Genomic DNA, 14,731 nt, shown 5'->3' on the forward strand with positions numbered 1-14,731 from the left:
ATCCAACCGTCTGCAGTTAAGATAAACCCCACAAATTTGACTTTCTGGCTTCCATAAACGCATTTCGATTGATTGAGTTGAACATTGTGGCTTTGAAGGCGAGATAAGACTTCCGCAAGGCTAGCATCGTGTTCCTCTTTAGTCTTTCCATGTACTAAAATGTCATCTAAGTAGTTTGTTACACCCTTGCAGCCACCCAAGATATTTTTTTCCAAAATCTCCTGGAATATATCAGGAGCATTACATAAACCAAACGGAAGTCTGATGTATCGAAACACTCCAAATTCCGTGTAGAAGTTCGTTAAATGGCGAGATTCTTTATCCAACTCAATATGGTAGAACGCATTCGACAAATCTATCGTTGAAAACCATTGAGCTCCATCTAGTTCTGCGAGTATCTTATCCAGTGTGGGCATCACGAATGGGGTTCTGTAAATGTGCTGATTCGGCCCTCTAAGGTCAATTACTAGCCTGAAATCCTCATTGCCCTTTGGCACAACAAGCATGGATGAGCAAAAAGACTTATCCATTTCAGCCGATACAGGTTCGATAATTTCCGAGGCTGTCAACTGATTTAATCTTTCTTTTACCAATGATTTTATGGAAAATGGAATGTTCGTAAATATGTTCCGGCACGGAGCTGCGTCCTTGTTGTAGTTGATTCTAACTGGCGGAATGTTGAATTTTGGGAATGGTTTATTCCCATTTATGAACAAGATATTCATCGTTTGGAAACTCGAATCATTATTCACTTCACTGGTTACTGGAACCTTTAATCCGAGCATCAGTACGCTATAGCGAGTTGCTGTTGGTCTACTCAATAATGAACGTCGCTCGTCTACAACATAGAACTTTTCCATCAATATTGGTCGATCTTCTGATATGCAAAGATATGCTTCGAAAGTGGCTATAACAGAAATCTCCCCAGTTGAGGCATACGCTCTAAGCGATCTGTCTGTACGATTTTGAAGGTTATATATAGAATTGCTGTAATTAGCATTACTCATCAGCTTCCGGAACAGCTCGTTAGTGAATGTATTGACATGGGCGCCTGAATCAATCAAAAATTCACATTCCATTCCAGCTACTTTGGCTAGTATAACTCCCTCATCCTTAAGTGAAGCCTTGGATGATACAACGTTGATGTGTTTCATGATTTTGACCTGTGATGGATCAACAATCATTTAATGAAAATAAAGCAATTCCTATTTTTGAATACTGATCATGTTGATATCTATTAATTTCTATACATGTTCACTTTCATTGTATCGTATTTAAAACCCTTTAATACAACTAATTTAAAGATTATTTTTGCATATAGTTCGAATTCATTTTATTGGTCTAGAGAAAATATTTAAATTTCATATTATAAATCAAAACTTAAACGTCAACAAGCAGTCATGGAAATCAAAGATCAGATATCGCAAAATAGATTTACATTTTTTTTTAGTTTTCTGGTTCAAAACTTACATTTTCGGGTTTTGATTCCGTTTCCACCTTTTCGACCACAGCTATCTCTTTGGCACCCTGCTCAATTGGTTCTGACTTAGATGCGTTCGGTGGTATCTGTCCGGGAGAAAACCGACAAACTCTCTGGAAGTGACCGATTTTGTTGCAGTTTCTGCATGGCTTGTCAATAGCAGGGCACTCCGACGACGAGTGGTACACATTTCCACATCGCCAACATTTTTCTCCACGATTGTAGTTCATTCCACGACGATTGTAGTTCACGTCACGGTTAGTGTTACGCCATCCAGCTAGTTCGGCAAACCTCGAGTTTCTCGAAGACTGGCGCGTCGGTGTCAGTTGATATGGTTGAAAACGATTGTGAGTTGTATTATATCTACGTTGATCTGTCCTGATGGGTGCGATAACAGCCGGCTCAGATTGTATTTGTTTCTGTTTGTAGTAATCCTCATTTAGCCGAATTGTCTCGATCTCGCGCACTTTATCGACCAAGTCGGTGATTGAGCCACCTTTGTTCAGCATTCTCAAAGCAGCCGTCCGTACTTCACGGTTTCGCGCCTGTCCTGCGATGGTTCCTATGATTTCTTCGAACTCCTTTCCATTGTTGAATTCGCACAATCTAGCCGTTGCAGCCACTCGATTGACGAATTGTAAGTCGGATTCCTCTGATTTTTGCGACATCAAGGCCAGCTTCCTTCGCTGCAGCATGATATCTGATCCCGAACCGAAATATGTTTTCAAACGATACAATGCGTTAGAAAATGGTTTGGTCTCTATTCTTGGGGCATCTTCAGTGCTCCTTGTATTTTTAAATATACTCAGCAGACGGGGTCCAGCTTTGATTCTAAAGAGAATAAATTGAGTAGCTTCATCCTCAATCCCTGCCAACTTCATCGAATCAATTAAGAGATCCTTCCACATCTCAAACGAGTGTCTGTTTATGTCGTCGTCGTCTTCCAATGGTACGCAAGCCGGAACGTTGAGCGAAGTCACCGAAAGCTGGTTTACGGATGATACGAAACGGGATTCTTCGGCGTGTACTGCTGTTTCCATTCGATGAGTACTAGATGCACATGGTGCGACATCGAGTTCAACACTACTCTCAACAGCAACACTGTTGGATACACTCAACACGTCCGCACTTGCTTTCAAAGCCTGTTTTTCAGCGCGTTCTCGTTCCAAAGCCTCCTCTAAAGCTGCCATACGAGCCTTGGACTCTTCCAGTTCCTTGGTTAATGATTTAACTTTAATTGACCTCGACGTCTTTGCAAGTTTAACCTTCTTCGTTGGTGATGTTGGACTGTGAACGAAACAAAGTACCACCAAATGCAATTCAGTATTATCGCTTAAATAACTTTCTGCTAACTAATGACTAAATCGTTAGCAATCCATTCGATTTCTAAGACTTTCATTTCTAACCACTTATTTTCCTAATGGCACGCCCTTCCGTCGTGTTTTTTTTTTTTTCTTTTCTTTTTTTTTTTTTTTTACATACATTTATCGCCCTTCCGTCAATAAATTTTAATTTTTTTTATTTTGCCAATATTTTTTTTTTCAACGCTCTGCCGTCGTGGATTTTTTTTTAAATATACATTCATCGTCCTTCCGTCGATGAAGTTCAATCAATTTTTTTTTAACATTGATAATACAATTATTCACGCTCAATCCAGAATTTTCTATCGGTCTTTCTAATGCTCATTACCGTGGTAACCGTTGCATTTTTTTTGTTTTAAAACAAATTCTTTCAATTTCTTTCTTGAAGGATTTTTCTTTTGCTTTAAATTATTTTCACACTAATTTAACTTACCTCATTGGAGCCTTCGCTGCGCCATTGTCGTGACCACCAGTCGATTTTCTGGCTCTCGTCTTGAGCTGCCGTCGTTCCATTGCGGGTTCCAATTTCCCAACTGTCTGTTGCAAGCTTTGCCAAGAGAATGAAATTTTTTTTCGACTTTCGTTGCTAAATGAAATAAACAACATATAGCAGCACACTTTGATCAATTGTGTGTTTGCTGTTCTTGAATGTAATTTATTCAATTATTTAAATCGTTTTATTCAAAATTAAGTCAATCAATGTAATTTTATTGAGAATATATTTCGAATTTGAATTTGAATGTGAAGCGATGACTGTTTTGAGTTCATACAATATTTTATTTTATTTATCCATCATATTCCCCACAGTAAGATCAAAATCGGGTGGTCGATGCGCTCATTGCGATTGATTCCTAGTACCACTTAACAAACAGAAAGATGTTTCAGGTGCTGGGCTTCGTCCATAAGTCAACAAACGGTATACTGACCCGTCCGGGCGATGTGATCAGCGCCACATCACAAACGATGCTATTCCCTTCTGGAATTATCACAGAGGCACATATCTTGCAGTTCATCGTTACAGCGTATGTTAGTTGTGGTGATCCGTTAAAAAGCGTTCAAAAGCGTATTAAAATATATTGAGCTGCTGGACTTGCAGCCAGATTTGGAGTTGCCTGATATATCGAAGTGCTTTTGTTCGACTTGGAGATACGATATACACATCGTTAAACTTATTTTTGAGTGTGCCACACGGGAGCCACTTAGTATCACTGATATTCTTGTTATTCGTCAACGACCGCTGCAAGCTGAATAAGTCTTTTAAATTGATCAATGCTTAAGATTTCAAGGCTATTCGAGTGATAGTTTCACCCCTGGATTGTTGTGAACTTCAGACTGATCACCCGGTCATGGAGTGGTGAAAAATCAACGGGACGGAAGTTGCCCGCACACAAATGCATTTTAATCACAAACAGGCATTCTCTCAACTCGTCGAGCTGATTCGATTGGTATTGTTTGATTTAGACACAAACTCATTGAATAGAAGTTTTGCTTTTGTTGTAATTCGAACCCATTGTAACCAAATTATGCCACCGCTAAAGAGTTATCGAAATAAGGCCGTTCGATAATATATTCATTATCGTAATTTCTTGGCAAAAATTTCGAAAAGTTATATTTGTATGGCAAAATAAAGACAGTCCCAATCAATCATCTGACAAAAGGCAGAAGCCGATACTGAAGTCATCCTCGTTCACTTCGTCGAGATGATTAACGGCGATTAACCAGAGTCAACCACGGTAAATTGGCAACTGTCGCTTGCAAATTCTGCGATTTCATAATGCACTTATGCCGCTTATCGATGGCGCATAAATATTCATTTATGCACATAACCTCTCCGGTCGCGGACGACCGGCCACTCACTGCTGATGGGTTGCGACTGCTTTGTTGTTGGTCGAATGAATTATTGAAACGGACCTGCAGCCGGTCTCGGCCGGGGCGAGCGACCCTTCGAAGAAATCGCTGATAAAACTGCGATTTAATCTGCTGCCAGAATCCTCTTTTGGGTGACCGATGAAGAAGTGCTTTCGCTGTGGACTCTCTGGAGCCGGAGCTGAAATCATCATCATCGCGAATCGGCAACATCATAACTGTACAAGTACAGTGCCATAGCCAACCGACCAGATTGTCCCGTGACCCGGCTCCTTTCGGCCGGCGGAGCAGAGTCTATCTGCAACAGTAGCTGGTTCGCAGTTTGTCGGGTAATAAAACCTGTCAATGGAATCGCCGTGGAACTCGATAGGAACCTTTGAGAGTGGTTGCGTTGCTTATTGCGCTCATGTTGTGCATGTTTTGCATGCATATTAAACGGAAGATGTGCGCGCATAATGCGGTCTTGCTGGATGAGTCTGTCAGCAATGGTGGCAGAGAGTTACAATGTGTCTTACAGCAGGAAAAATGTTTAATTTGATTCGGTATGACTAGTTTCCAACCGTTCAATATTCATGAAATTGGGTGCATATGCAGAATCGGGATAGCATGTTAAGAGCGGTGTTCCTTAAAAATTTGTTTTCATACAATTTTTGAACATTTGAAAAGTTACTAAATACCGGATGTTTATTGAAAAATGATAAATTTGGCACCCTCTCTAAAGAGTTTTTGTATAAACGTTATATTATTGATGACAAGAGGAAGATGACAAATGACAAATGGCACATGTCAGGTGAAATTTGACGGCAGATGACAGAGAAAAATGTACGTGAATTTTAATGAACTCAAAAGGCGTTAGAGTTCAATTTCAATTTTATGATACGCTTCGCCAAAATCTCATCATGAATATTCCATTAGCAATTAACGCGTACGAGATCGGCACGAAAAAAAGTCGTCTTGGGTGGTCACATTTCACCTTCGGCCGGACCTTATAGCAGCAGCAGCAGCCTTTGATGGCCACAAATAGCTACATAACTTACCCCTCAGTGAATTAAATAATCTGTTTTATTAGTCGAGCGATGTAAGTAATTGCAAATAAATGTTTCTCTAAAATTTTACGTCCAATAACATTCATTAAGATTACGCCAAACCACTGCACTGCTTCACCGAAACATGAGCCCTCCGAACTCTGCGCCGACGGACGCAGCATCGGTCAAGTTCCAGGTGCAATACCCGAAGACCCCGTATAGCGAAAAGGAGCATCCTCTGCATTGAACGCAAAGTAACCGGAGATAAACGCGCTGCTTTTTTAATGCACAAGATCACTTTCAACTTATCGTCCACCAATTAATTAAAGCAAATTACACACGAAATTGATAATGATTTCTCCTTGCTTCTGTCCATAAATTTCTGATAATTAAAACTTACCCGAAGTGCGTACGTCCGTGTTGGACCGTGGATGAAACCTCGCAGGCCAGGTGACCTCTTTATACATGTTTTTTGCATCTTATTTAATAATAAATATCTCCATATATCGCGGGCTGGACCAAAAGTCTGATTAAGGCTAACAGCAGGCAAGTGGAATGCAACCTTGAGTGAGCCCGCGAAATTCCTATCAGCTCCCCTGGCACCACTTCTTCGAACAATGCCCGATGGAAACAGTTTGCTCTGCCTGCAGTTTTTCTCGGTCGTCCAGTGAGTGGATCGTATGCAAATAGCTCGTTACTCATTCTTTTTTTGCCTTTTTCCATCTACAACGTCCCATAAACGCTAACTTCCATTCATTTCGTCCTAGGCTTAATTGATTTCCCTGTCGAATCTTTAGTTTCGTATCATAAATAACCAATTGCTGTCAAAATATTTAACTTGTCGGCTGCGGTTCTTTCTTCGCGCGATGCCTCGAGCGGTGTTTCTGTGAGGTATGGTATGAGCCCACATAGAGCTGGCCAGCCAACCAGCCAGGCAGATCCATATCCCACAGCGTGTCTGTCGATAGCCTAGCTAGGTGAGATCATTTCTTTCCACGCTCCACGCTGAAATGTGATTCCACGTATCGCCTTGTATCGACTGATCGCGACGACGCGTTGGTTACAGGTTTGTTTGGAGGCAATACGGTCCGTGGCATGCCAAACACGAAACGAGGGGTCCTTTACAAGGTTGAAGAAGCTGAACCCTTTCAGATTGTTGGATCTGTTTCGTGTTGCTGGTAGCTGTTGCGGATTTTTTTCCTCTCATATCTACTGTTTGATATATGTGGCTTATGACAAATTGCCATTTATCTTCTGCTCATGGGAATGATCTTATCGGTTTATCTATTCATAATTTGAACTACTGATATTTATTTTGGAATTTTGCATGTGGTTTGTGACTTTCATTTTAGAAATCACCTTGATACCGTCTACAGATACGTTAACAGGATACGGTTGCAACATTGTACAGTTATATAAAATTCGAAAAACGTTTGGAAGAACGTCAAAAGTGTTAGTTAAATTGAAATATTGTTTTCGAAAGAAATAATGATAATGAAATACCTTCTCTTTTTAATGGGGTCCTCTTATATAATTGTGGCAAAAAGTAGCTAACGTTAATTTTTTTTTTGAAGCAGTAAATTGACTTAGACATGTGCGCTATTCTGCAAAATGTTTATTAAGATTTCATCTATAAAATAAAAATTTTCGAGTGTAAGGTGTCAAAAATGGCGTCCAAAATGGCGGCATTCTCGGAACAAGATTTTTCGAATCTGCGGGCATTCTTGTTTTTGAACCAATCAACTTCGGGTTTTGTCCGCCTAAAAGAAGACAACATTCTCGGGCGCTGTAATCTACATAATCACCGCAATATTTTGATCATTAACCATTTTTTACAGCCGGTCAGAGTGGAAAAATACTTTATTTTCATGTAGCCGTTATTTTGTTTCTATATCGAATTTTTTCATGTTTTACATTTCTTACAAAAGAAATGTATAGGATTCGCTCAAACTTTGAAAACTTTTTCCGGGGTTCGGAGGGTCGAGTCTCATATACTAATCGACTCAGCTCGACAAATTGGGACAATGTCTGTATGTATGTGTGAGTTGGTATGTATGTATGTGCACTAATGTCATGTAATTATCTCAGCAACAGCTGAACCGATCTTACCGGAATTAGTTTCAAATGAAAGGCCTATCGTTGCCATTTGACACTATTATTTTTGTTTTTCAATATGTTGTTTGCTTTCTTAGATATGGATGATTTTGTCAAACACAAAGGGTTTAAAGCAAATAACTTTCGAACAAATCGAAGCAATGCAGCGGTATTACTTGAACATCAATTAGAAAGCTTGTAAAAATACCTTTCGAACAAGATATTGATTGTCAAAATCCGTTCATGAACGGCGGAGATATTAAACATTTTGTATTTTTATTCCTCGCTTACCAATTTCCACTAACTAAAAATGAGACCATAACATAGCAGAGTATTGCTTTATGGGTATTTTAGGGGCAAAACTAAACCGATTTTGAAGATCGGAGTATGAAAACACTAAAGAGCTCAATAAGCTAGTTCGTGAATTTTTGACGGTGGACAATGCCGTAGTTACTTGTCCATCGCTTGTTATCGAGTCGGATGATGATAAACGAGCAAGGATTTTGTTGAAAAGCTTAACTAAAAGGATCCCATCAGGCTTCGAGACTGGGCTGCTGTGGAAGGAAAATGATATACGTTTTCCCCATAGCTACGGAATGGCTTATCGGCGTCTTCAATCTTTGGAGAAAAAACTTGGTAAGGACCCTCAACTGTACGACTGCGTTCGTCAACAAATCATCGAGTACCAAGATAAAGGATATGCACATAAAGCTTCGTGTCGTGAGTTGTCCACCACCAGATCTGAAAACACCTGGTATCTACCACTAGGAGTGGTGGTAAACCCGAAGAAACCCAACAAGGTTCGTCTGATTTGGGACGCTGCAGCGAAAGTAGAAGGAGTGTCGTTAAACTCGGCTTTGTTAAAGGGACCGGATATGATAGCTTCACTGCCAGTAGTACTGAGTCAATTTCGTTTGTACCGTTATGCTTTGGCAGCTGACATCAAAGAAATGTTTCACCGTATTCGAATTCGTGAAGCAGATCGCCAGTTTCAAAGATTCCTGTGGCGCGATACGATTGAATTTGAACCACAGGTATTCGTAATGGACGTTGCAATATTTGGGTCAACATGTTCGCCATGCTCCGCCCAATATATTAAAAATTTGAATGCTGAAGCGTTTTCCCAGCAGTACCCACGAGAGACAGAAGCCATAATTCGCTACCGGACGTGGACGACTATCTAGACAGTTTCGGCACAATTGAAGAAGCTGTACAGGTGGGAAGCACCGTGAAGATGATTCATGCCAAAGGGGGTTTTGAAATCCGAAACTTCATGTCCAATTCGAAGGAGATAATGGAACGAATAGGATCGAACTCTGCACAAACGTACCGTCAATTGACGGTGGAGAAAACTGACATCACGCAAACGGTGCTAGGGATGAAGTGGATTCCTAGTAGTGACGACTTCACATTTATCTTTGAAATGAACAGCTGCTGGGGAAACGTTCTCGAGGACACGTACACACCGACTAAACGAGAAGTTCTTCGAGTAATCATGAGTTTTTTTGATCCACTGGGATTGGCTGCATTTTTTTTAGTGCACGGAAAAATACTGATGCAGGATATTTGGGCTCCTGGCATCAGTTGGGATGACCACATCAGCGAAAAGCACTTTGGTAGATGGAGAGATTGGGTTAATCTATTCCCAAAGTTGAACAACCTTCGAATTCCTAGATGCTATTCGTATTCTTCCCTGCAAATCCATATCTTTGTGGATGCCAGTGAATCGGCATACGCTAGTGTCGCCTACTTTCGGGTAATAAGTACAAATGGACCATTAGCATCATTAGTAGCGGCTAAATCAAAGGTTGCTCCACTTAAAATGCAAACAATTCCAAGACTCGAACTGCAGGCAGCTGTCCTGGGAACTAGGCTGCTGAGCAACATATGTTCTATGCATTCCCTTCCCATTACACAGCGTTTCTTATGGACGGATTCGAAAACAGTTCTCTCGTGGATATATTCGAACCAACGCAAATACCCTCCGTACGTGGGCTTTAGAGTAAGTGAAATTCTGTCTACTACTAATACAACAGAGTGGCGATGGCTTCCGAGTAAATTGAACGTGGCGGACGATGCGACCAAATGGGGAACTGGTCCCAAAATCGACGTAGAAAGCCGCTGGTTTCGTGGTCCTGATATTTTTCTACAATCTGATGCATTGTGGCCCTCAGTTCCTGATCTTCCAGTTTCCACAGTTGAAGACTCGCATGTGTGTCTTTTGCATCATTCACCTGGCGCTAATCTCATCGACAGCAATAGGTTCAGCAAATGGGAACGGCTTCTTCGAACACAAGCATTTGTAAATCGGTTTATTTCCAACACGCGAACGGAGCCACGAGAAAGTGGCGGGTTTACACAACAAGAATTTGCAAAGGCAGAACGATGCCTGTGGTTACAGGCGCAAGCCGTTGTTTTCATCAACGAACTAGATATACTCAACAAAACACGCGGAGTACCGCAGGATCGTCATGCCAGTGTTACTAAATCAAGTTCGATCTACAAATCTTGGCCATTTATGGACGAACAAGGAGTTATTCGAAAGCGTGGCCGCATTAGCTCTGTTAGTTGGATACCTTATGAGGCAAAATACCCTACAATACTTCCTCGTCAAAACCGTATAACCTTCCTCCTCGCAGATTGGTTTCATTGTCGCTTTAACCATGCCAACCGCGAAACAATAGTGAACGAGATGAGACAGCGTTTTGAAATACCGAAACTGAGATCACTGATTGCGGAGGTGATTCGATCGTGTGTATGGTGCAAAGTCTTTAAGGCCAGACCAACCGTTCCGCCCATGGCCCCACTGCCGAAGGTTCGTCTAACTCCATTCATTCGCCCCTTTACATTTGTCGGCTTAGACTACTTCGGTCCAGTCCTAGTGAAATTGGGCCGCAGCAATGTCAAGCGTTGGATTGGACTCTTCACATGTCTCACGATTCGGGTTGTTCATATGGAAGTCATACATAGCTTGTCTACGGAGTCTTGTGTTATGGCTGTTAGACGTTTCGTATCGCGAAGAGGAGCGCCGGCAGAAATCTTTAGCGATAACGGAACAGACTTCCAAGGAGCAAACAAACAACTACGCAAGGAAATGAAAGAGCGCAACACTACTATGGCATCGATTTTCACAAATGCAAATACGCGTTGGAACTTCAATCCTCCCGCTGCGCCTCATATGGGTGGGGTTTGGGAACGGATGGTTCGATCAGTGAAAGTAGCAATCAAGGCTTTTCTGGAATCATCTCGCAAACCGGATGAAGAAACCTTGGAAACCGTTGTACTGGAGGCAGAGGCAATGATTAATTCGAGACCACTGACGTACATTCCACTTGAGTCAGCGGATCAGGAATCGTTAACGCCCAATCACTTTCTGCTAGGCAGTTCCAATGGGGTGAAACAGCAGCCGGTGCTGCCTATAAATGGACGAACAACCTTAAGAAGTAGCTGGAAACTTGCACAACATCTCGCCGATGAATTTTGGAGAAGATGGATAAAAGAGTATATTCCGGTGATTTCAAGGCGATCCAAGTGGTTCGATGAAATCAAGGAGATAGCTGAAGGAGATTTAGTATTGGTGGTGGACGGAACAGTGCGGAATCAGTGGTTGCGAGGAAAAGTGGAGAAAGTCGTTCAGGGTTCGGACGGCCACGTGCGTCAAGCATGGATAAAAACAATGAACGGAACCGTAAGACGACCTGCAGTAAAACTGGCGTTACTCGACGTCTTGGAACCTGGTGAACCTGACATAGGCAACTACAGTGGTTCACGGGAGGGGGATGTGACAGCGAGTACCCCCAGGTCTAATCACAACTATATATCTATCGTCTATGACGGCGCCAATAAACCACTGTCAGAATAAAAGGAGGAGAGATAAAATTAACACATAGGAAAGAAGGAAAAATTACCGTGGTTTAGAACGTGGAATAATTAATTCTTATAAAACTAAAGCTTCATTCTGTAAACAAATTATTTGATTTGAATTGGTTAATACTAATCCTAGGTACTATAATTATTCTTAATTCTTACGATAAATTACTATGTCTAATCTTAAAATTATAGTGAACTCCAGGAAACTTAACCTAAACTTACGATTAGCGAAAGTGAATACGATCGGTGATATTGGGTACTGAAATTTTGTAAGTTGATCGTGAATTGAAATGAGCTATACTAAAACAATAAAATATTTACAGCTAAAGCTGGTCAACCAATATACAACGTTTGTATCAGTCTAAGGAATTCAGTGATAACAAACACATCTGCATGATTTAAGAAATTCGATTCCGAAAACATTTTGTGAATTTGCTTAATAATTAACAAACTATTTCGCAAAAAATAATACGCAAGTTTACTTTAAAGACAAAACAATGTGTAAATTCACTTCAAAGTGAAAATCCGTTGCATTAAGCATTGCGTTCAGTCGTGAGATAGACGTTGGATGGTATATGAATACACAGATCACCAAGTTATACACCTAGTAGTAAGAAAATAGATTTCTAGCATAATTCATATTCATATTATACTCGTAGCATCACCGAGAGCAACTGTGTTTTTGAATAACAAAATTCTAATGATAGTTTATTAGGGTGACCATATGTCCTGGTTTCCTAGGACATGTCCAGGTTTTGCATCGACTGTCCTGGTGTCCTGGGAAGTCGAAGAAAATGCTTTATTTGTCCTGGTTTTTCTCCTGTATGCCTAATATATCTCAGTTACGACCGACCAGAACCATAGCTGCAACGCATACTCATCCTCAATCGGAATGCGACAAACAAAACTTAATACAGTGGAATCTGCCGCTTGTACCTTCTGATGGTTTCTTTTAATCTCTCAAGAGTGTCTCGTCAACATCGATGAAACAATGGTTACCAGCGCTTCTTTTCGGCTTAAATCGTCTTTCAATCCGGGATCCGAAGAATTCCCTTTGGTACCTCTGAAAAGACACATCGATGTTTTGGTGTTTCTGCTTATACTTGAGTTCTCTTGCTAGTGGTTTTTTTCGTCTTACTGTAAATCCATTCCATAAAAAGAAAAATAGAAGCTATAGTAGTATAATTTCATTGAGCACTCTCACGAGCTGGGGATCGTGGAATTATTATAGGGTCGATACCAGTGCCTATTCAGTCGCTCTGCTTGTTAACAGTGCAGTGAATCAAACGAACGTTTCTACCTGTAGTATGCTGTCTATATGTACCGTGCCAGTACTATAAACAAGCAAAGCAATCGAAAAATAAAAGTCGTCCAAAGCCAGTGTGAATACTAAAGCACCGTTACTTTCATCGGAGCAATATCGATAATTCATTTCAAGATGTTCGAAACTCAACAGCATATTTGCAAATGCAGTTTAGACTAATGGAAGTCATCGTTATGCAAGCCCAACCACACTCGTTACTGATAACGTTTAAAACTTTAGCCATAACGCTATGGAAGACAACATACAATACGTCGTTGAGCATGATAATGTTAGGACCACGATACCCGTTTATATTGACAATAATTAGATTGATATGCGTCTGCGCGATCTACACCTGGGTACTATTATTAAATTTATTACCATCATGTCGGAATACGTAACGGTGGAATCCTTTAAGTTTGAAGCCCAGAGAAATTTCTTCTATGTATTTCCAATGGTGTTCGTTGAGAATGTGAGTGACGGAACCTATTCCTGAACTTTCAATTCAAAGCAAAAAGCGTGACCAAATCTCAAATCACGCTGTGCACGTATGAAGGACAGACTCCTGCGTGCCCTACGTTGTTACACAAGAAGACACACTACGAGAAACCATGTACACAAACCTCTGACGAAACAATATCAACTGCAAGCATACCCATCACACAGCCTTTTATCAACATCAACTAAATCACGCACAGCGTGTCCGATCATTGTGATGCGCCTACTACTTCTCTGCCAGCACCACTGATAATAAAGTAAACAATAAAGAACACGGATACGCGATCGTGACCCGCAGCCCCCACAAACAACTCAAACCAGGTAATCGTGAAAGCCCATACAACATCAACAGCGAGGATAGCATGAACGAAAACGATAAACCGAGAGAAAGCGGACTAAGTGATCCACAAGCAACAGAGGCAATGAAGTTAATGGATCTTCAACAAGAAATAATATCTTTACGCAAAGTAACAAATCGCGTACACAAGATTCGATTGATATACAATAAAATTTGATTTATTTATTTTTATTTACACATTGATAATATTAAAAGATCAAAAGATGAAATAGCTAATGAACGATAAACATACCCTCACGCATGGACGCTGAACAGCGACTAACCGCCGAGTGTAGCGTCCTACATAACAGGGAGTATGGAATGTCGCGCTGCGAAATTTCAAAATCAGTTACTTATTTCTGCTTGTATTTACCGAAACCAAAATTCAGATTCACCGCCTCCCTCATTCATTAACTTTCCAACTGACTGAAACTTCATGTAGAATCGAATGCTTGAGTGCAGAGGAAATATAAATTCCTTCACCAACCAAAGCATTCATTTGATATTATGTGGACTGTTTGAAGGCAGAAACTGGCATCTTCTACATTGCCGAGCATAAGTGAAACCGAACATGCCCGAACCTGAATGCGCTGTGTCGGGAGAACGAATGATGAGGGAAACGAACCAAACCGCGACGGACATGAATTGAATTTTGTTTTTTTTTTTAAGTTCACGCAGGGATGTTAATTTTTTCAAGCTCTGGCTCAAACTGATATTATTTACACCAAGGTATCTGTCAGTTTTCATATAACAATCGATAAAACGGAGAAATTTGGTAACAATGGCAGGTTTTGCAGCTCTAAGATCGAGAGATAATGGTTGTCATTGGAGATTGCCAGACATAGCTCAGGGAAGCTACTTGGGATCGCTGATGTTTCTGATTTACGTCAATATCGT

The 14,731-nt window shown here is 40.8% G+C and overlaps 1 protein-coding gene across 1 annotated transcript; it reads left to right on the forward strand.

Annotated features, from left to right (window-relative positions):
- Positions 1-9,060: 9,060 nt before the first annotated feature.
- On the forward strand, positions 9,061-11,688 carry LOC131680667 (uncharacterized). The gene has a single exon (XM_058961379.1). The coding sequence runs from the start codon at positions 9,061-9,063 to the stop codon at positions 11,686-11,688; it is 2,628 nt and encodes an 875-aa protein (XP_058817362.1).
- The last annotated feature ends 3,043 nt before the right edge of the window (positions 11,689-14,731 follow it).

Source organism: Topomyia yanbarensis, chromosome 2 (genome assembly GCF_030247195.1).
Source record: "Topomyia yanbarensis strain Yona2022 chromosome 2, ASM3024719v1, whole genome shotgun sequence".
Taxonomy (NCBI): domain Eukaryota; kingdom Metazoa; phylum Arthropoda; class Insecta; order Diptera; family Culicidae; genus Topomyia; species Topomyia yanbarensis.

Excerpts from the sequence above, each read along its gene's own strand:
- LOC131680667 (XM_058961379.1), top strand. The coding sequence starts at position 9,061 with ATGATTCATGCCAAAGGGGGTTTTGAAATCCGAAACTTCATGTCCAAT.